At 43.5% G+C, this 23,157-nt stretch overlaps 1 protein-coding gene across 1 annotated transcript in view; it reads right to left on the bottom strand.

The window, feature by feature from the left end:
- Positions 1 to 16,388, bottom strand: part of PROP1 (PROP paired-like homeobox 1) — an 83,919-nt gene extending 67,531 nt beyond the window's left edge. Inside the window, 2 exon segments of the mRNA XM_029596772.1 lie at positions 15,030 to 15,171; positions 16,271 to 16,388. Coding sequence (XP_029452632.1) covers positions 15,030 to 15,171; positions 16,271 to 16,388 — 260 coding nt within the window.
- Between the last annotated feature and the right edge of the window lie 6,769 nt (positions 16,389 to 23,157).

Here is a 23,157-nt window from a genome sequence, read left to right as displayed (position 1 = left end):
TATACTGCTCTGCAGGGAGCCATATGCCAAAGTATCTTTCATTTACCCTTTGGAATATGGCTCCTTGTTGAGCAATATACTGTTGAGCCTAATATAAGGCATCTGCTACCTTTGTGTTTATTTCAATTATTAACTGAGATCTACTATAGTATAATGAATAGTGAGTTATAATACACAATCCTTGTTATTATTTTTGAGTACTTATTTAGTACCTTATTTACTTTTTTTACTTGTTGTATGCTCCAGGATACACCATACACAGATTGAACTGGTTTTTAACATTCTTGTCATGTAAACGGATACCTATATGGCACTAGTTCCTAAACCCTTTGAGCAGGGTAAGAGATAGGCAGAAGAGGGAGGGGGTGCACCATTTCAGAACAGCCCTTCAAGAGAGGTTGCTGGAAGGGCTAGTCCCCTGCTGGTATAAAAGCAGCTTGCATTGCTGTATTTTGTGACAATTTGAGTTAGAAATCAGAAGAGAAGGAGATATTTTTCCTGAGTTGATTTTCCTCCTGTTCTTGATGTGCTAGGCCCCACAGCCAGGGTCCTACACGGAATAGGAAGGTACACAGCCTGTCCAGCGAGGGTGTCCCGAGGTTTGTGTAAGGGATTTTGGGACTTGCTTTTGAGAGTTTTCCTTTGAGATCCCTGGTACTTGGCCTGGGTTAAGGGACTTTTGAGGAGTCCTTTTTCTTGGGGAAACTGGGGGTAGAGGAGATTTTGCTGCTCTCCATCATACAAACCATGAATGAATCAGGAGTGACGCACTGCAGGAGAAGTTCCACTTTTTGCCTTTTTGTGAAGATTTGCCTTGTGTTTTGGGGAGAAACTTTGTTGCTGGGGAAAACCAGAAGAGCTGATTGTTCCCTGCTGCCTGGACTTTTCATCTGAAAGATCCCGTTATGTCATCTGGAGAAAGAGAGCAATGAGTAAGACCTCTTTGTTAAATCTGGAGAACCCCATCCAGAGTCTTAACCTGGGGAGAAGAGATACAACTGAGAGTCATGCAGTCTTTGAGACCCTGTTTTTTTTTTGTCTGCAAGTAGTTTTTGAAAGGTGATTTTTCTGCTTTACATAGGGGTATCCTTGTCTCTCTGGGAAGCCTTGCTTTTCCATGCCCTGGAGGGTGAGTCCTTTCCCAGACCTGGTCACTGAGAGACACTTGCACAGATAAAGAAAGTTGGAGCCTGTGATAACAAACTGTTGTGTCAAGAACTGGTGTGCAAAGTGCCACAACTTGCTTTGAATAATTGCCACAGTAAAGTTTTGTTTAGATACCCAACTTGAGCAGGCAGAGTATTTTGTTAGCACTCACATCCCTCCCACCTATAGTGAAGAAGGATGCCATCCCAGAAAAGAAAGTAGAAACTCACTCCATACCTTGGGCCTTAGAGGAGTATTCCTCCCCCGTCAGCGAGAACCTGACACCCTTGGGCTACGAGACAGAAAGCGAGGCGTTAGCTCCAGGACCTGCCTTCCAAGCCCAACAACCGGAAGAGAAACTACATACTTATAAAGGAAGGAGCTGTATATGATATCTCTAGATACAGAGAGGGGAGGCAGAAAAAAGGAAAGGGGGCAAGCCAACGTGACATTTGACCAGGCCTTCCCCTAAATTCCATCTTTAAACTGTGATAAAAACTGTGATATGGTCAGTAAAAGAAAAGTCCCTTATCTCTTCCAGGGACTTGATCATGAGACATTATCATCATCCACAGCTGTAATCCCCCTGTACTTCAAATCATATCTCTACATGCCTTCCTTTGTGTGTTCCCTTTGTTGATTATAAACTGCGCACTATTGTAATAGGAATTTAACTCTAATTCTGATTGTGATCTGCCTTGAGAATAGCTTGGGAAAGGCAAAAAAAATCAAATGTTTATAAATACAAATAACATTTTCACACATTACATGTGGTCCTTGCCTTTAAATTGATTATAAAAGCACTATAAGAAAAAGTCCCAAGGGCCTTTTATATGGTATTTGATAACATCATTCAACCAGTTCTTCCAAATGTGAGTGAAGTCTGGATTCTATATAGGATGTGACAGAAGCAGAACCCAATTGCAAACATTGCATCTCAAGTTCTGTAAATATACCATTTGTCCACAGAAACTCCCCCAATGAGTACATAAAAGAACTGGGGTTATCTCATGAACAGCAACACAAATTCCTTCCTCTACCAGGCACTTTGTGAAAAATAAAACCCTGCCAAAAATATACTCAGAAACTATGTAGCAAACCTGCCATACCATAATAGCACTAGATACAGATTCAGATAACTTTATTGGCATGACAATTTTTCATGTGTTGCCAAAGTAATACAAAAAATGATTAAAATAAAAGGGTAGGAAAAGAAAGGGAAAAATTACAGAATGGTAATAAGTCAAGTAAAGGTGCAGATTATAGAAAATTTAGCATCAGGGAGATGTCTCAGTTTTTTTGCTGGTACCTGGTCAAGTTTCATTTTTGGCCTACTGAAAGGATGACAGATATCTTCCTGCTACAGTTGCTGTGTCTCCTTTTTTTCTCCCAGGATTATAAAGAGTTTTCTTGCTCATTCTTTTGTGGAAAATATTGGATTTTTTTTGTCAGCTTTGGGAAATGTTGCTAACACTCATGAGAAAAAGCAGGAAAGGGAGTAAGAAACAGGGAAGGAGCCGGGAAAAAGAGACAAAGGAAAGCAGATGAGGACTGGGGAGGAAATGAGTAGGGATGTGAATCGTTTTTTAACGATTTAAATTATCATCCGATAATTTTAAAATCGTCATTAATCGGTAAGGGACTCGATACAATAGGAATTCCACCGATTTATCATGAAAAATCTGGTTTTTTGGTTAGTGCGCACTAACGGGAGTTAGTGCGCACTAACAGAAAATGATACAATTTGACACTTTTCAGGTCAAGTTAAGGTCAGTTAAGTCAGTTAAGAATGAATATGTATTCCTATTGGCTGGTTGCCCTCTTATTTATTGATGTTACCAAGGTTCCCACTGAGGTGATGGTTTAATATATGGGGGATGGGTGGAAACGGTTGGTAGCTTGACAAAAAAAGTAATGTGATCACTGATCAGTCAATGTGACTAGAACTTGTGCCCTATCCCTGATACAGGGAGTGTTGTGATCTTCCTGCACACAGTGCCCTATCCTGGTTACCGGGGGTGTTGTGATTTTCCTACATGCAGTGCCCTATCCCTGATACCGGGAGTGTTGTGATCTTCCTGCACGCAGTGCCCTATCCCTGATCCCAGGGGTGTTGTGATCTTCCTGCACGCAGTGCCCTATCCCTGATACCGGGAGTGTTGTGATCTTCCTGCACACAGTGCCCTATCCCTGATACCGGGAGTGTTGTGATCTTCCTGCACACAGTGCCCTATCCCAGTTACCGGGGGTGTTGTGATCTTCCTGCACGCAGTGCCCTATCCCTGATACAGGGAGTGTTGTGATCTTCCTGCACGCAGTGCCCTATCCCTGATACCGGGAGTGTTGTGATCTTCCTGCACACAGTACCCTATCCCTGATACCGGGAGTGTTGTGATCTTCCTGCACGCAGTGCCCTATCCCTGATACAGGGGGTGTTGTGATCTTCCTGCACACAGTGCCCTATCCCAGTTACCGGGGGTGTTGTGATCTTCCTGCATCCAGTGCCCTATCCCTGATACTGGGAGTGTTGTGATCTTCCTGCACGCAGTGCCCTATCCCTGATACCGGGAGTGTTGTGATCTTCCTGCACGCAGTGCCCTATTCCTGATACTGGGAGTGTTGTGATCTTCCTGCACACAGTGCCCTATCCCTGATACCGGGAGTGTTGTGATCTTCCTGCACGCAGTGCCCTATCCCTGATACTGGGATGTGTGCAGGAAGATCACAACACCTCCGGTAACTGGGATAGGGCACTGCGTGCAGGAAGATCACAACACTCCCGGTATCAGGGATAGGGCACTGCGTGCAGGAAGATCACAGCACTCTCGGTATCAGGGATAGGGCACTGCATGCAAGAAGATCACAACACTCCCGGTATCAGGGATAGGGCACTGCGTGCAGGAAGATCACAACACTCCCGGTATCAGGGATAGGGCACTGCGCCCCTTTAGTGCGCACTAAGGGGCGGATTTTAAAAGCCCTGCGTGCTCCGGCGCGCCTATTGTGCATAGGCCGCCGGCGCGTGTAAAGCCCTGGGACACGCATAATTCCCGGGGCTTTGGAAAAGGGGCGGGGAGGGGGCGTTCCGTGGCGTTTTGGGGGCAGGCCCGGGGGTGTGTCGCCGGCCCGGGGGCATGGTCGAGGCCTCCGGACCAGCCCTCGGGACCGGAACACGGAGCGGGGCTGCTTTCAGCAGGCGTAACTTTGCCGACAAAGGTAGGGGGGGTTTAGATAGGGCCGGGGGGGTGGGTTAGTTAGCGGAAGTGAGGGGAAGGTGGGGGGAGGGCGAAGGAAAGTTCCCTCCGAGGCCGTTCCGAAATCGGAGCGGCCTCGGAGGGAACAGGCAGCGCGCGCTGGGCTCGGCGTGCGCAGGTTGCACAAATGTGCACCCCCTTGCGTGCGCCGACCCCGGATTTTATAAGATACGCGCGGCTACGCCCGTATCTTATAAAATCCAGCTTACTTTTGTTCGCGCCTGGTGCACGAACAAAAGTACGCGATCGCGTATTTTTTTAAGATCTACCCCTAACCGAAAAACCGATTTTTTTACAAAAAAAAACCATGCCAATCAGATTCCCCCCCCCCCCCCCCAGCCAAAATCGATCATTAAAACGATTGGGCACATGATTCACATCCCTAGAAATGAGTGCAATGGGGGAATCAGAGCCTGAGGAAGGTCTGGGAGAATGGGAGGCTAGGGAACTGGTGAATATGGTAGATGGAAAGGTAGGTGAGATGTGACGAAGAAGCTTGAGGACCAGAAGGTAAGAGATCGAGAGAGGAAGAAGAGTTAAATCTAATGGAGTTTTCTAACTGAAAATGTCATAATGTCTCTGTATCGCTCCATGGTGAGACCACACTTTAAATACTGTGTACAATTCTGGTCGCCGCATCTCAAAAAAGATATAATTGCGATGGAGAAGGTACAGAGAAGGGCAACCAAAATGATAAGGGGAATGGAACACTCCCCTATGAGGAAAGTCTAAAGAGGTTAGGACTTTTCAGCTTGGAGACGAGACGGCTGAGGGGGAATATGATAGAGGTGTTCAAAATCATGAGAGGTCTAGAACAGGTAGATGCGAATCGGCTATTTACTCTTTCAGATAATAGAAAGACTAGGGGGCACTCCATGAAATTAGCATGTGGCACATTTAAAACTAATCAGAGAAAATTCTTTTTCACTCAACGCACAATTAAACTCTGGAATTTGTTGCCAGAGGATGTGGTTAGTGCAGTTAGTATAGCTGTGTTTATAAAAAGATTGGATAAGTTCTTGGAGGAGAAGTCCATTACCTGCTATTAATTAAGTTGACTTAGAAAATAGCCACTGCTATTACTAGCAACAGTAACATGGAATAGATTTAGTTTTTGGGTACTTGCCAGGTTCTTATGGCCTGGATTGGCCACTGTTGGAAACAGAATGCTGGGCTTGATGACCCCTTGGTCTAACCCAGTATGGCATTTTCTTATGTTCTTAACTATGATGGAATAGAGGCAGAGAAGAAAGAATTGGAGATAAGAGATGAAAGGGAAAGATCAATGATAGAGTCAGATGTCGGAGATGAAATGAAGAAGACAGAAGGAGAGAAAAAAATGGGTAATGGAAAGGAGACCACAGAAGAGTTCTTAAAAATGAAAAGAGAGACTAGGCCCAAACTAATTAGAAAAATAAAATGTCCAGACAATAAAGGAAAAAAGTATATTTTCAGTTTTTATGGTTGGATGACTTGCAATTTTTCATTCGGCTTCATTCCACTTGGCAAGATAAAGTGGAACATGTACAAATTTGCATTTCCACAATTTAAACAGTGGTTTTATCAAAACAAATTAGGACTGAATATAACAAAAAATGAATGTCTCCTTTTTCAAAGGACATACTCCATGCTTCAACATTCTTCTATCACTTTAGATGGTGTGACTTTCAACATCAATCAAACTATCAAGAGCTTAGGCGTGTGGCTTGACTCCCATCTTTATATTTGTACACTCATCAAGTCGGTTGTCAGAACCGGTTTTTATGAACTTTTGAGTTCTTTCTGGCTTAAAACACTTGCAGCATAAATTTGAGTTTCATACTGTTGTGCAGGCATCTATCCTTTCACTTATTGACTACTGCAATGGTCTTTACCTTCCTGATGTCACTCTGTAGCCTCTCCAACTGCTTCTCAATGCAGCCGCTCATTTGATTTTTGGTGTCAAACATTATGAGCATGTTATACCAACTCTCTTATAGATACATTGGCTGCCTCTGCAAAAACGTGTGGAATATAAAATTGTTTTAATTGTTTTCAAGCTTATTAATTTGAGTTCCTGCCCTTGGTTGAATGCATTACTCAAGCTGTATCATCCCTCAAGGCAGCTAAGATCCTCTTAGAGAGGTCTGATTGGCATTCCCTCTTTAAAATGTATTCATCTCCTTGTGACTAAGGAGTTTACCTTCTCAATTGCTGATCCCATTTAATGGAGCTCCTTTCCTATTGAATTGTGACTCAGCGTCTGCATAAAAAGATTTTTTGAAAACCTTCCTGTTTAAAAAGACTTACTATTAACTGCTGCAGGTTGAACATTAAAACTTTGAAGACACCTTTCTTAGCCCAAGACTTATGACAAGCTATAATATATTTTGTTTTGTATACATCTTATGTTCTGTTATGTATATTTTGATATTACGAATGTTTTATTTTGTACAACGCTTAGACCTTTATTGCATTAAGTGCCTAAGAATTTTAATGAATGTAAAAAAATGTAAATGGATATGTCAGCTTTAGAAATGTGTATCTCCATTATATTTGCATTTTGTGCAGTAGAGAAGGGAAACCACTTCTGTTCTGTTTGTGGCAGACCCCCTAGTCAGCAATTATATGCTCCTAGCTCCCAGCTTTAGGATTACCATCAGCTTAGCGGGAGAGAGCATTCCTGCACAGGCCTTTCCCCAGAGACTGCCTGTGAGTGATGATCTCCTAGTCCACAAGGGGTGGTTATCCCTAGTTCTGTGTGGCAGTGTAAGTTTGATTTTGAGGGAGAAGGCGTGATTTCAGTGTGCTTTCCAAGTTAAGACCACAGCTTAGCGCAGAAAGGAGAGACGGTAGCACACTGTTCTTTCCCTTAGCTAGGGCTAAATTAATTATTGTTTTATTTTAAAACTAGATAGTTATACAGTTTCCAATAAGCCATCGAAGACACACACTGAAAGCTGTTGGGTTAATGTTTTATTTTCAGCTTGTACTAATTCAATTTCAGTCCGCTGTGTCTCTTGAAGAGACAGCCTTTGTAGTTCAAGCTCTCAGATTCTTCCCTCTTTCAGAGACCTGAAATTCCAACTGAGTGAACTTTTTCCCCCACTTTTTTAAATCCGTATTTTGGCTATCAGTCACAGCTAATTTTCAGTTGTAGATCTGTTAGTTGTTTTTTCAAAGATTTAATCTTTTCTTCTGACTCTTCTTGCTGGGTTTAAATAGCCATTTCTAATTCTTGAACCTGATCTGCAGCTTCCCCTGAATTTACTTCCTTGTTTTGCTCTCTAATAATTTTCTCCAGTTCCTGAATTTTTTCTAGGTATCCAGTTATCTGAACATGTGTATGTGGGCTGACATTCAGCAATCTGTTTTTCTAAGGCTTGTATTTTCATTGTTAGTTCTCAATTCTGTGCTGCCATTAATTTGCGATCTCCTTCCTGCAGCAAGCATTTTCAATAATATCATCTATTTCTGCTCTTAGCTGACTAATATCTTTTTGATTGATGGGAGATGTGTGAAGGCCTTTTTTTTTAATGTTGTTCTGTAATACTTTATATGTAAGTAAAAAAAATTCTTGATGATTTTACAGTGTATACAGGACCTATGGATACGTGAATCAGTATTTTTTTTGTAAGTGAAGTCCCTGAAGAAGCCCTGGAGCACAGGGGGAAACGAGGCTCTCGTCGGATCGTATTGAAGATTACATCAGAGAAATATTGGATTGGGTTTGGAAGAACTGTTTAAAATATTGAACGAATTGGACTTAAAATAAGGGAATGTTTGGATGTAAAGCACACTGATTCATTGTACTTGTTTAGAAATATTTAAGGTAATAAGTGGAAGTTACAAGGTATTGTAATCACTGTTAAAATTGAGCATGTCAAAGCCTTCAGTTTTATGGGTTATGGAGAGTATGTTTTAGTGTGAATGAGAGTATGATGATGTGGGGGTAAAGCATGGAAGTGTAGTATGGATATGAATGGTTTAAGAAGTAAAAGAGTGGTTTGCATGGGGTGATTTTTAATGATTATTAGGGGTGTGAATCGTGTGATCGATCGTCTTAACGATCGATTTTGGCTGGGGGAGGAGGGAAATCTGATCGTCGTGTTTTTATTTTTTTAAAAATCGTTAAAAATCGTAAATCGGGGGAGGGCGGGAAAACCGGCACACCAAAAAAACCCTAAAACCCACCCAAACCTTTAAAACAAATCCCCCACCCTCCCGAACCCCCCCCCCCAAATGTTTTAAATTACCTGGGGTCCAGTGGGAGGGTCCCGACGCGATCTCCAGCTCTCTGGCCACGGCTGCATTGAGAAATGGCGCCGGTGTCCCTTTGCCCTTATCATGTGACAGGGCAAAGGTAGCGCCGGCGCCATTTTGGTTCCTGGCTCCCGACGTCACGCATGCAGATCGCTCCCGGACCCCCGCTGGACCCCCAGGGACTTTTGGCCAGCTTGGGGGGGGGCCTCCTGACCCCCACAAGACTTGCCAAAAGTCCAGCGGGGGTCCAGGAGCGACCTCCTGCATGCGGGCCGTATTGCCAATCTTCAAAATGGCGCCGGCGCTACCTTTGCTTTCACTATGTCATACGAGCGACGCTACCTTTGCCCTGTCACATGATAAGGGCAAAGGGCCACCGACGCCATTTCTCAACGCAGCCGTGGCCAGAGAGCTGGAGATCGTGTCGGGACCCCCCCACTGGACCCCAGGTAATTTAAAACATTTGGGGGGGGGGGTTCGGGAGGGGGGGGGATTTGTTTTAAACGTTCGGGGTGGGTTTTAGGGTTTTTTTGGTGTGCCGGTTTTCCCGCGCCCTATTTAACAATACAATATAAATGCCCCTGACAATAAATCGGGGGCATTTGTATTGTATCGTGCACTCTAACGATTTTGGACGATTTTAAAATTATCTGACGATAATTTTAATCGTTCAAAAACGATTCACATCCCTAATGATTATGTTTCACATAGGTCCCTTGTAATTGGATAATAAAATGTTAGATTCAATTGGATTCAGATATGGTATAATGTTTATTGAATTACCTCCATTTTCTTATGATAGTAATATCTTTTTCTAACACTTGATTTAGTGCCTATAAATGTGAGTTATCCTTTTGTAGTAATTCTCTTAATAAGTGCAAAATGGTAGCATACTCAGCTAATGTCTTAAGGGTTAATTTAGATTCATTAACCAATAATTTCAAAGTTGTCAGGTAAAAATTAGTAACATTTCCTAATTGTAGGTATATGTCTTTTAAATTCTTACATACCCTAGAGATGTGGAATTGCACATCTTCTTTTTCAGTGAAAACCTGTGTAATCTTCACTAACACTTCTTCTAATTCTATTAAATCTAACTGCGCATCTGATGTCATCTTTGCGGATGGGCATGGCCTATCTTATCTCTGTAGAACTTCCAGACTATAAGTAAGTTTAGGGATGCAGGGACCTGTCTGCTACAGGACACTTCCAATTCCCCTCCCACTTCACTTCATGATCCTATGATCAGGAAAAGACAATGCGTTCTCCTCAGAATTAGACTTTTACTCATCAGCTTTGGCAGGATTTAGCATTTAGAAAATAACAACAATTCCTGTCTCTAACATCCTGGCCACTAAGTACCAGTTTACCTTAAAGAAAGTTCTGTACAATGAGTGGTTTAAAACATGCTATAAACCTTAGCCTGCCTGCCTAATATATTAATATTTATGGCTAACTTACTTACCCTTGGTCCTAACTTCAGGTGATTTCCCTCTGTTTACCTCTGAAGCAGGCTCTGGCTGGAGGTCTAAAGAATCATCTGGGAAAGAGGCTTGCTTCCAGGTCTGGTACTGGCAGAGCTGCTGGGCTTAGACTCCATGCTACCATCTGGGCAAAGTTCCTATCTGGGCAAAGTTTATTTTCTTTAGCTATGACAGTATTTTGGCCTGCCAGTATACTGGTCAGCATACTTTTTGACTATTGTGATTCATATTGGGTGCTTTCAGTGGTTAAACATGGGATACCTCCCTACGAGGCCTTAGAACACCAATACCCTTTCTATAGTGAAGACAGAACAGACTGAGCTGCTATAAATCCCTAAACAGAAACTGAACACTAGAGGGCAAATATTCAAAAATATCAGATCTCCTAAATTTGGCCTCTAAATTAGATTGCTAAATTAAGCACCTATTTTCAGTTGAACTTAGGTCCCTAAGTTTTCAGCTGAAAATTCACATAAATTTAAGGATCCTAATGCTTGCTATATATTTGCTTATATTTAGGCTCCTAATGGACTTCTCCTCCAAGAACTTATCCGATCCTTTTCTAAACACAGCTATACTAACTGCACTGACCACATCCTCTGGTAACAAATTCCAGAGTTTAATTGTGCGTTGAGTAAAAAAGAACTTTCTCCGATTAGTTTTAAATGTGCCCCATGCTAAAACTAATCGGAGAAAGTTCTTTTTTACTCAACGCACATTTAAACTCTGGAATTTGTTACCAGAGGATGTGGTCAGTGCAGTTAGTATAGCTGTGTTTAAAAAAGGATTGGATAAGTTCTTGGAGAAGTCCATTACCTGCTATTAAGTTCACTTAGGGGTAGATTTTGAAAAACTGCGTGATCGCGTACTTTTGTTTGCGCAGCAGGCGCAAACAAAAGTACGCTGGATTTTATAAGATACGCACGTAGCCACGCGTATCTTCTAAAATCCTGGATCAGTGCACGCAAGGCTGCTGATTTTGGGCAGCCGGCGCGCACCGAGCCGCGCAGCCTGCCTCCGTTCCCTCCGAGGCCGCTCCGAAATCGGAGCGGCCTCGGAGGGAACTCTCTTTCGCCCTCCCCTCACCTTCCCCTCCCTTCCTCTACCTAACCCACCCCCCGGCCCTATCTAAACCTCCCCCCACCTTTATCCATGGATTTACGCCTCCCGGAGGGAGACGTAAATCCACGCGTGCTAGCGGGCTGCTGGCGTGCCGAGACCGGACCCGGGGGCGGTTCCGGAGGGCGCGGCCACGCCCCCGGAACGCCCCAGCCCGAAACCACGCCCCCGGGCCCACCCCCAAAATGCCGCGTCCCGCCCCCAAAACGCCGCGTCCCGCCCCCAAAACGCCGCGTCGTTCAGCCACGCCCCCAGCACGCCCCCTTCCGAAAACCCCGGGACCTACGCGCGTCCCAGGGTTCTGCGCACGCCGGTGTCCTATGGAAAATAGGCGCGCCGGCACGCAAGGCCCTGCTCGCGTAAATCCGGGCGGATTTACGTGAGCAGGGCTTTGAAAATCCGCCCGTTAGAGTATAGCCACTGACATTAGCAATGGTAACATGGAACAGACTTAGTTTTTGGGTACTTGCCAGGTTCTTATGGCCTGGATTGGCCACTGTTGGAAACAGGATGCTGGGCTTGATGGACCCTTGGTCTGACCCAGTATGGCATTTTCTTATGTTCTTATGTTCTTATGACCCTAGGCAGGGCATCTCCTCTCTCTGTTCTCCTGGCCATACCTAGTCTTCTCCCTCCTCAATAGCAGGGGTTGCTGGGACTGCTTCAGGTCTATTTTCTTTCTCCTTATTTGCCCCCATCTTATACTTTCCAGCTGATAAATATGCATAAATTCATGCATAATCATGTAGTGGATAGAGGGTCTTTGCCACATTGCAGGTCTTTCCCCCTCCCATTTTCTTTGGGGGAGGTCCTGCAATGTCTGGACTGAGGCTGTATGCCAGCATCAGCGTTTTCTCCATTTCAGAATACTCTCCCGTCATCCAAGGGTGGGGGTCCCTCTGCTATCTGGACTTCTCTTGGCCAGTTCATTACTTCTGCTTATGAGCTTAAGTTGCTGCATTGTTCCTCTGCCTTGGTTTTATTTACACAGGAGTTTACAAACAGGCAGATCTTGATAATTATCCTTCAGTTCTGATTTAAAGTTCCTATCTGGGCAAAGTTTATTTTCTTTAGCTATGACAGTATTTTGGCCTGTCAGTATACTGGTCAGCATACATTTTGACTATTGTGATTCATATTGGGTGCTTTCAGTGGTTAAACATGGGATACCTCCCTACGAGGCCCTAGAACACCAATACCCTTTCTATAGTGAAGACTGAACAGACTGAGCTGCTACAAATCCCTAAACAGAAAATGAACACTAGAGGGCAAATATTCAAAAATATCAGATCTCCTAAATTTGGCCTCTAAATTAGATTGCTAAGTTAAGCACCTATTTTCAGTTGAACTTAGGTCCCTAAGTTTTCAGCTGAAAATTCACATAAATTTAAGGATCCTAATGCTTGCTATATATTTGCTTATATTTAGGCTCCTAAATTAGGTGCCAAGTTCTTAAAATCTGTGCTAAGCTCCTAACTTTGTTTCCCCACCCTAACTCCACCCCATTAGCCACCCACTTTTTAGGCTCCAAATACAAAAATGGAAACTCAGTATATTTGAAACTGAAATGTATTTAAAAATCATTTAGCACAAAATCCATATGATTACTTTATTCAAACTGTACAATGAAGAGAAACGTATATCAAGAGGTCACCTAAAATGTCATATACTCATATATTACACAATAAGCAAATCTGATCTTTCCCTTTAGTGCTTCCCTACTAGTCAGCTTTTTGTAGTTGTTTAGATCATCTGAGTAAAAAGCCATATATGTGCTGGAAGCCAGAAAGCAAACTTTGCTGGTACCTTTGGTGACCTCTGAGATTCAAAGTGCAGTAATTAATATGGAAACCATTAATGGTACTTCAAATACACAAACTCCCCCACATTTCTCAGGTCTCTATGGGAATTTGGAAAAAAAAAGTGTTATCTGGTTCATAGGTGCAGCTTTACAGGTTGGTGCTTTGTTAATCTCAGATACATTTTTGTTGCGCTTAAGGATCCCTATTTTAAAGTGCTTTTATCCAGACAACGTTTTCCCTCTCCACTTCTGGTCACTTTTGAGTGTTAGGTGTACCGTCGCTGCTGCTTGTAATTACATAATATATTAACAGTTTGAAAAACTGTTTAGACTTCAGATATACAAATTATGATGTGTTTAAATCCATTCCTGACAAGTCTGCTATTCTCTGAAAATTCTTTCCTATGCTCCTTAACCTTAGCTTTACAATGTTCTTATATTTGTCAGAATAGATTATTTGATTTATTTGATTTAATTCATGTCAGAAGGCGTTTTTCATATTGCCTCTCTCTTTTTCACTTTTGCTATGTATCAGCTGTCATGAAACAGAAAATCATGCATTTAAGCTGTATAATTTTCTTTTCTTCTTTTTTTTTTTTTTAACATATATGAAAAGCAGCCAGGTTATGGAAAGCAGATGACATACCGGTATATAGTCAGGCTATCTGACATTGGCTGTGTTATTGTCTTACATTTTCAAGTTCACATGCTATCTTAATCATAGATATAGAAACATAGAAACATGACAGCAGCAAAAAGACCATATAGCACATTTAGTCTGCCCATCTGTCCAATTAATTTAGCATTATACCGTAATCCTCAACACTTCCTTAGAGATCCCCTATATTTATCCCATGATTTCTTGAATGCAGATACTGTTTTTGTCTCCACCACCTCCACTGGGAGGCTGTTCCAAGAAACCACCACCTTTTCTGTAAAGAAATATTTCCGAAGAATACTCCTGAGACCCCCTTTGAATCTCATCTCATGACCCCCTCGTTCTATAGCCTTCTTTCTATTGAAAAAGGCTCACCCCCTGTGCATGGAAACCTTTGAGATATTTGAATGTCTCTATCATATCTCCCCTATCTCACCTTTCCTCTAGAGCAGGGGTGGGCAAGTCCTGTCCTCGAGGGCTGCAAACTAGTCGGGTTTTCAGGATACCCCTAATGAATATGCATGAAATAGATTTGCATACAACTGAGGCAGTGTGTATGCAGGTCTCTCTCATGCATATTCATTAAGGATATCCTGAAAACCCGACTGGTTTGCAGCCCTCGAGGACTGGAATTGCCCACCCCTGCTCTAGGGTGTACATGTTTAGATCTTAAAGCCTATCCCCATATGCTTTAGAACAAAGATCTCTGACCATGGACTGGCTCCATCCTTTTTATATCCTTTTGAAGGTGCAGTCTCCAGAATCGTGCACAGTATTCCAAGTGAAATCTGTGCGCATGGTGCTTTCTGGCAACACATGTTAACTTGGTGGTCACTTGGCTGATAATAATAATAATAATAATACTAGTAAGGATAGATGTACTTATTGCAATCTCTACCTGCATCCTTTTTCAGACCTTGTCCTTTACTTACTGTTGGTGCAGTGTTGACAATGGCAGAATTCCCAGTGAAATGATATTACTTTTGTGATACTGATGCATGTTTGTCATAGTGTAGGACCCATTGTTCTTATCGCAAGATGGGGCAAAAGAGATCAAGGACACAAGAAGAAACCTGGAAATGAGCATTCCAGGTTTGTATTTTCAACACAAGATTAAAAGAACATGAGTACTGTATGTGAGATCATTCAAAATAAAAAGAGAGATGAAGGACACTGGCAACACACAGGAAGACTTGTTGCCGAGGCAAGATAGGGATGACAGTTAAGCTTTATATAGGGCAAAGGCTTGTAATGACATTAATGGGCACCGTGGCTTTTTCCCACCATGGGCCCTTTAAATGTGGTAACATTGGGCACACACGCACCTATGGAGGGTGTCAGAAGGCGGCAGCTGTGATGGCATCCTGCTGCATGGAGGAAGTCCGTCAGTGTCCTGTTGTGAAAGTAGAGTCCAGCTACTGGTGGCATCTGGGATGAGTGTGGCGGCTTGCGGGAGGATCTTGCGAGCTGCCAAAAAAACACCATAAAGTATAAACAGAAACATGCAGACAAAATCTGAACTGGAAACTGCAATAAACCAGACTGTAGACAATGCAACAATGAAAAAATAGAAATTCCATTCCTCAAAACAATAAAATCAAGAAATATAAAGCATCAATCATAATACTAAAACCATACTAATAAAAAGAATAAATATTTCAAAACAGCTGATAAATAGAATAACAGCCAATAATTAAACATTTATATATAAATTATACAACATTTCCCAAATATCAATAAAATATGTCAAAATAACAAACACGTCAAATAACACTCAATATTTAAAACTAATAAGGATAAAAAAAATCTCTGCTTTCCATACCTGGGAACTTTTGATTTCTAGTCACTCTGAGATTGCAATGGATTAGTGTGGGGGGCAGGGAAGGGGAACACACATGTTCATTCTCTCTCTCATACACACAGATGCTCTCACATGGTCTCACATACAGAGATGCTCACAGTACTGTTTCACACACAGATGCTCTCATACACGCTCTTTCACACCCACACACCCACACACAAACACAAAACATATGCTTTCTCATACATATATATACTTTCTCACCTACATATACTGTCTCTCACACACACATGCACATATTTTCTCTCATACATACACATATGATGTCTTACAAACACACTCTCCCTAATAGTGCTCTTTCTACCTTTCTTTTTTGGCTGTGATGGGTGAGATAAACTGAGCAGGCAGCCTGGCCTTCTCATTTTTTTTTCTGCTGCCTGCAGCTGAGGGGCCTCTCTTTTCTTCGGCCACCAGCGGCCCACGAGGTCTCTCTCTTGTCTTCACCACTGGCAGATTGGGTTCCACGGGTGGCCTAGGGCCTCATCTCTTATTTGGCTGCTGGTGGGTTGGGTCCTACCAGTAGTCCATGGGTCCTCCCTCTTGCCTTCACTGCCACAGCCAATGGGGCTTCCCTCTTGTCTTCTGCCACTGGTGGGTTGGGCTCTACGAGCAGCCCGCAAGTTCTCTCTCATATCTTTGCCACCATGGCCCATGGCCTCATCTCCTCTTCAGCTGCCAGTGGGTTGGGCTCTGCTGGTGGCTCACTAGGCCTCCTTCTCATCTTCTCCATCAGCAGGACCTCTTGTTTTTCAGCCAGCATTGGCTTGGACTCCGACAATGGCTGCTGGGCCTCTTCAGTTGTTCGGCCCTGCGGACACGTCATCTCTGTGTACCACCTCAAAGTTCCTCTTCTTGCCCGCAGGGGTGAGAATCTCATGAACATGTCATCTATTTACACCATGGGCTCTTTTTCTGGAATGTAAAATAGTGAGACTGCTGCCTGAGGGCCATTTTGGGAATACTTTTTGCAGCTCGAAAATTATGCTGCCTGAGTGGCCGCACCATCCTGCCTCATTGTAGAACTGCCCCTGTCGGCATCGGCCTAGACCTAGGTCTAGACTTGGGACTTGGGGATGGGAACCAGCATCAGACCTGAAACAAAAAAACAAACATTTCATTTTTGTTCCAAATGATTCTGATGAATGATTGTGATGTATGATACAAATTAACAAACCAAAACCAATTTTTAGACTCTGCACATCTCTAGTAACTGTGCTAATTGCTATTATAATAACTTTTCACAGGGACAAGTCAATCTTACCTATGCCCTCTTCTCTATCTCCAACTCCTGACTTCATGCTTTCCACCTTGCTGCACTGTATACTTGGATTAGACCTCCTGAGCTGGTGTATCATGCTCTTTCTCTTGCCTTACCCAAATCCAGTCTAACAATCCACGGTTTTTAAATCATAATCCCTGATTATCCCATTAATAGCCTTAGTGATTTTCATAATTTGCTTAACAAATGAAATTCCCAAATCTCGTCTGCCCTATATGTTTGCCTTGATTAGGTTTATAAGCTCTGCAGAGCAGGGACTGTCTCTTATGTGTTTTGTGCAGCTCTGCACATGTCTAGTAGTGCTATAGAAGTGATTAGTAGTCGTTCTACTTAAAGACCTACATACATATTCCCTAGAGGAGAGCATAGAGAAGGGGATATGATGGAGACAGTCAAATACCTCAGGTATAAATAATACCCAAGCAGCAAACCTTTTTCAGAGGTCATATGAGACTCAAAATGGGTAGACTCAGGGGTAACATGGAAAATATTTTTCTCATGGAAAGGGTGGTGGATGGTCTTTGAGTGGAGATGATGGGGCAAAAACAGAATTGAGGAAGGCATAGGATGAATGCAGAGGATCCTTAATTACAAAGAAGTGAAGGGAAAGCCAGAAATCAATCGGGTCTACGACATTGCAACAGGGAGCAAACTGATCAGACTAGATGGACTTTATGGTCCTTATCTGCCCTCATGCTCTATGTTGCTAGAAGGGTTGGGGATTGTTATTGCCTCGCGTGCTCTTTGGTACCGCTGTAAAGAGAAAAAATGCCCAGGTAAGGAAGAAGCAAAGAGGAAAGAGCAGCCACTCACCATGGATGAACCACATAGAAACAAGTCAGAGACTATGACAGCGTAGGCAGGGCAATCTTCAAACTTCCCCAGGCAAACAGGTTGCCTGAAAACTCTCCCAGTCCTTCCCAGGCTGAAAGTCTGAGCGGGGATCAACAATGCGCACACTTTTAGTTGGGTAAAAAGTAGTCGGGCATGTTCCGGCTGGGGGAGGGGAAAAGTGCACATAGATCACATTTTCAAATCCACACATGAGAAAAGCAGAAAAAGCAGGCGCAAATCTCAGCTGGCACTTTTTCCCGGGACAGTTCTCAAAGGGAAAGAATGCTTGTGCTGCGGCACAGCCCACTGATGAAGGTACCCATGGACTTTGCCTCCTTGCAGGCAGATATGAAAATTGCACCCATAATGACATCATGGCCCGTCTAAGTCCACCACTCATTTCCCTTGCTCTTTTAGTAGCCTGTTTGCTCTACAGATTTAACCTCAGCTCCCAAGAAATTCTCCGTGTCTCTTCCATTCTTTCTTGAATTCTGGTGCTCTATTTTTATTTATTTTTTTATTTTTTGCTTTTACCACTTCCATTGGGAGTCTATTCTGTGCATCCATCACCCTTTCACTCTTTAAATTCTTGTAGATGAATATATGTCCTGAGACCTAAAATAAATAATAGGATACAATAGCAAGATTAGATATTGTCTAGACACAGGAACTTTAGGTAGATTTCCAAAGGCACATTGATGACTTCTGGGTTAGATCCCTATTATTTAGAATACAATGTCTGGGATGATTTGCATAAGATTTCAGTACATCTGGCAAATAGAATTAGCTTGCTTAAAATGTATTTGATATAATCTAAGGGCCAATTTACTAAACCACATTAAAACTGGCTGATGGATTAATATGCCAGGCACATTAGTGTTTAATTTAATGCCTGATGTACTAAAAGCGTAAAGCCTGTTAGTACATTGGGTGTTAACAGAATATTTTACTATGGCTGCCAACATGTGACACTGATTGGCCTGATGCTCTCTTTTGCCCCTTGTGCATGTAGAGCAAAGGAGACCCTCAGGTCAGCTGGTGAAATTTTGTGCTTCACAGTGAGTAGGGCAGGAGGGGGTAGAGATCTCTCCGGATCCCACCTATTTTTAAGGAGCCTCAGAATGGGTAGGAGGGCATGAAGGGGCTGGAGCCCCTTTGGAAGCTCTTGAGGGAAGGTAACCAGGGGGAAGGAGTGAGGAGGGGGCTTTCAGTTTGCAGAGGTCTTTTATTCACTTGAAGGGAGGATGTGGGGGATCAGGTTGCAGTTGGACCATTATTCACTTGGGAGGGGGGTGGAATTGAGTTGCAGAAGGACAAATTAGGTGGCAGAGCAGGAGCATCAGCAGATATGTTAGTCTGCTGATGCTCTCACAAAACCTTAACTGCACCTTCTGTTTGGCTGAAGAGGATTTGCAGTAACTTATTTCAATATTAATGACCTTTCTTTTGCATGTATTTGCATGTAACGTCTCAACATTTTGTGTGCATTACGCTGCATTAAGGCTATGTTAACATTAATGTGGACTAATGCACTAAAGTGCATTTAATAATGTAAATATTAAATGTGCATTAACACACTTCAGTCCAATGGCCCCTTAGTCTGTGTGACAGAGGCATTAACATAGCATTTCTACAGTGAAGACAGAAAGAGTGATACGGGACACAGAGTGGGCCAGGTAAAGGAGGATGGAGAGAGACAGATTAGAATGATAATTAGAGAGAAGGTGAGCAAGCAAGGGGGACTCTGAACTTCCAGGTTTCAGTCAATGAGCTCCATTTTCAATTGTACCACTTTGCTTTGGAAACACACAGAAAAAACATATGCATTTCTCGTCTCCTCTCAGTCTCCTACTCACAGCACAACTGAAATTTGTGTGGAAGGCTTTGCTGCTTTAAACCATCATGGATCGTTAAAAAAGATTCCCATTGAAGAGTGGATTGATGAACAAGAGCAGTGATACATTAACATGGGGATTTGGGGACCTTCCAAATCTTGCAAGATGGCAAGAATAAGATGGCATCGTGGGACTGAAATGATGCTTTGTGCCTGTAGAACAGCATATGCACTCCATTATGTGCTGCTATGAGTCCCCTGCTGATGATCCTCTTTAATGTATAACAGAGTAAAAAGCAAAAATCACTCATAAAACCAAACTTTCCAATTGCAAATGAAACCATACTTCCCCAACAGGCTTATGCACATTCTTTCCCTGATTTCTTTTTTGATTAGTTTGCACATTTCAGCTGGTCACAACTCTTGCATTGTTCCGACTGAACCCCCTTTTGGCTTAGGCACAGTTTGCAGAGTGCAAGCTAATGGCACATCTGCATGGAGGAGCATGGTTTGCTGAGTAATTTCTGGATTAAACGCCGGGAGGGATTGCATTATGGTGCTGTATTTCTTAACAAACCTGTACAGAAAATAGTCTGCTGGTGGAGAATAAATCACTTTTAACTGGAGAGTTCCAGGCAATGCATGCCATGTTGGGAGGCATGCGATTCATAAGTATTAAACAATTCATAAATCCTAATAAATGTAAATGTAAATGTAAGTCTTGATATGGGCACAAAGTCCAGGGGTGATTTTTACCGACAAACTTTGCACTGATATTAAACGTGAAAATACGTGCAGACTTTACTAGGAAACTCACACCAGCTTTTTGCATGGGTAGAATTCAAAATGCAATGTTCACATGCTATTTTTTGATCCCCCAAAAAAAGCTACTGGGAACTCTTCCCCTAAATGCAAGTAAATATACACCCAGGGGCAGATTTTCAAAGGGGTACGCGTATAAGATACGCGCGTTTCCCCCGAAAACCTGCCCCAAGCTCCCCCTGTGCGCGCCGAGCCTATGTTGCATAGGCTGCCGGCGAGCGCAAAGCCCCAGGACGCGCATAAGTCCCGGGGCTTTCCTGGGGGGGGCATGTCGGGGCGTGTTGGGGGCGTGTTGGGGCGTGTCACGGCCAGCGCATCATCGGGGGCATTCCGGGGGCGTGGCTGCGGCCTCCAGACCAGCCCCCGGACTGGAACATGGCATGCCGGCAGCCGGCCCGGCGCGCGCAAGTTACACCTGCCTCAGGCAGGCGTAACTTTTGAAATAAAGGTAGGAGGGGGAATTAATTAGGGCCGGGGGGCGGGTTACTTAGGGGAAGGAAAGGGAAGGTGGGGGGCGCTGGAAAGAAAGTTCCCTCCGAGGCCGCTTCGATTTCGCAGTGGCCTCGGAGGGAACGGAGGTAGGCTGCGCGGCTCGGCGCACACAGGCTGCCTATTTTGCGCAGCCTTGCGCGCGCTGACCCCGAATTTTAAAAGATGTGCGCGGCTACGCGCGTATCTATTAAAATCCGGTGTACTCTTGTTTGCGCCGGGTGTGCTAACAAAAGTACGCGTGCGCGTACTTTTTAAAAATCTGCCCCCCATTGTTCCACAGCATACAAACTTTTAGCTGCATTGAGGGAGGGTGATTTTCAGACCACCATTATACAGATGTGTTCTGTGTAAGGAAACTCTGGTTTCCTTACCAGAAGGAATATACTATCTAGTTGGGGAGGTTCGGTTTAAGTGGAGAAAGATTTGGGTGTCACTCCCCCATGTGGGAGCTGCAGATGGTGGTGGCAGCAAATAAACCCTTGCCACCATCTTAGTTTGTGGATTTTTGGTTAGTCATTCAGAAGGCAGGATGTCCCTGACTCCTGTTAATTATTTTTGCTAACGTACAGGGTCATTCATCAAATCATGTTAGGGCATTATTGTGGGCATCAGGGCCATAATGCCTGTGATATCACCATAATGCATGCAATAAATATTGCATCGTGAAATGCATATGCAAATTTGAAAAATGTATTCAAGTGGGAGGAGTTTGGGCAGAGTAAATGGACATGAGGGCTGATTAATGTTACGTGAGATACCATAACTCATGCTATCACGGGATTTAATGCTGAGATTAACTACACCTTTTTTCCTGGCATTATGCCTGCTATAGCTGTGCATTGTGGTCAAAATGGGATTTTCAATATTTATCACAAATCCTGTTGAGAGAGAGCGAGAGAGAAACAGAGAGAGAGAGAGCCTCAGTGAGCCTTTGTGGAGGTCCACTGATTTGTGAACTTTTTATACCACTGAAAAAGGGGGTATTATGAACTCAGGGTGAGGTTTGTGGGATGATTTGGGTTTTGGGGGGAGTTTAACATGCACAGTCATAGGTACGAACAGTAGAGATGTGCATTAGTTTATCACGAATTAGGCAATTTCAACGAAATTGCCTAATTCGTAGTGGTTTGGGGGACCTGAACCACGAAACAGATTTTTCACGAGCTTCGGGGAAAATTCGTTTTTCGGGTTAGTGGGGGGGAGGGGCACATTTATTTAAAAAAAAAAAAAAAAACCACCCCAACCCTTCAATTTTACTTTCTTATAACCCCCCCCCCCCACCATCCCGATCTTTCCCCAAGACTTACTAAAAGCCCTGGTGGTCAAGCGGGATCCCTCGAGCGATCTCCATGCCTTCTGGCTATCAGGCACCGATGGCCCTTTGCCCTTATGATGTCACAGGGACTACCAGTGCCATTGGTCAGCCCCTGTCACATGGTAGGAGCAATGGACGGCTGGCACCATCTTGTGCTCCTACCATGTGACAGGGGCTGACCAATGGCACCGGTAGCCCCTGTGACATAGTAAGGGCAAAGGCTATCAGCACCATTTTGAATACTGGCAGCCGACAGCCAGAGTACAGGAGATCGCTCCGGACCCCTGCTGGACCACCAGGGACTTTTGGCAAGTTTATGTAACACTGGTAGCCCCTGTGACATCGTAAGGGCAAAGGGCCATTGGCGCCATTTTGATTCATAGAAGGCCCGACATCCCAACGGCACGGAGGGAGAGATCACTCGTGGGACCCTCTGGACCACCAGGGCTTTAATTAAGTCTTGGGGAGGGATCAGGATGGTGGGGGGTTGTAAGAAAGTAAAAGTGAAGGGTTGAGGTGGGGGGTTTTTCCGCTCCGGGTTTTTTTTTTTATTAGTTTTTATGGTTTTGGGTTCAGATTCCAGCTTCTTTTTTGCAGAAAAACGACCCGTGGAAAAACGAGTTTTCCCACGAAGTGCCCGAACTGAAACCCGACCCGAGTCAGAGAAACGAAGCTCATCTCTAACGAACAGCACAGTTACCATCAGTGAAGATTTAATGTGATTTGGAGTGTTGAAAGGTGAAAGAAGAATAGATTTTTACAATGTTCTCTCTATGTAGCTTGATGCACTACATTAATTGCATCCCTAAATTTAGGAGACATTCTTGACCAGAAACATGGACTGTGCATGTAAAATAGTCCCCAGAACTTTGATTTAAAATAAAGTTCATGAGCAATAATGAAGAAAGATTAATACATTTGTGACCTCACTCTTGTAGTAAAGTAAAGCCCCCCCCCCCACCCCAGAAACCTCTCCCGGAGTTACTAGTGCCCTCTCTTACAGTGGTATAAATAGT

The sequence above is a fragment of the Rhinatrema bivittatum genome, chromosome 3 (assembly GCF_901001135.1).
Source record: "Rhinatrema bivittatum chromosome 3, aRhiBiv1.1, whole genome shotgun sequence".
Lineage (NCBI taxonomy): Eukaryota > Metazoa > Chordata > Amphibia > Gymnophiona > Rhinatrematidae > Rhinatrema > Rhinatrema bivittatum.
Note: the sequence above shows the minus strand (reverse complement) of the source record. Positions and strands in the feature narration are given on the sequence as shown.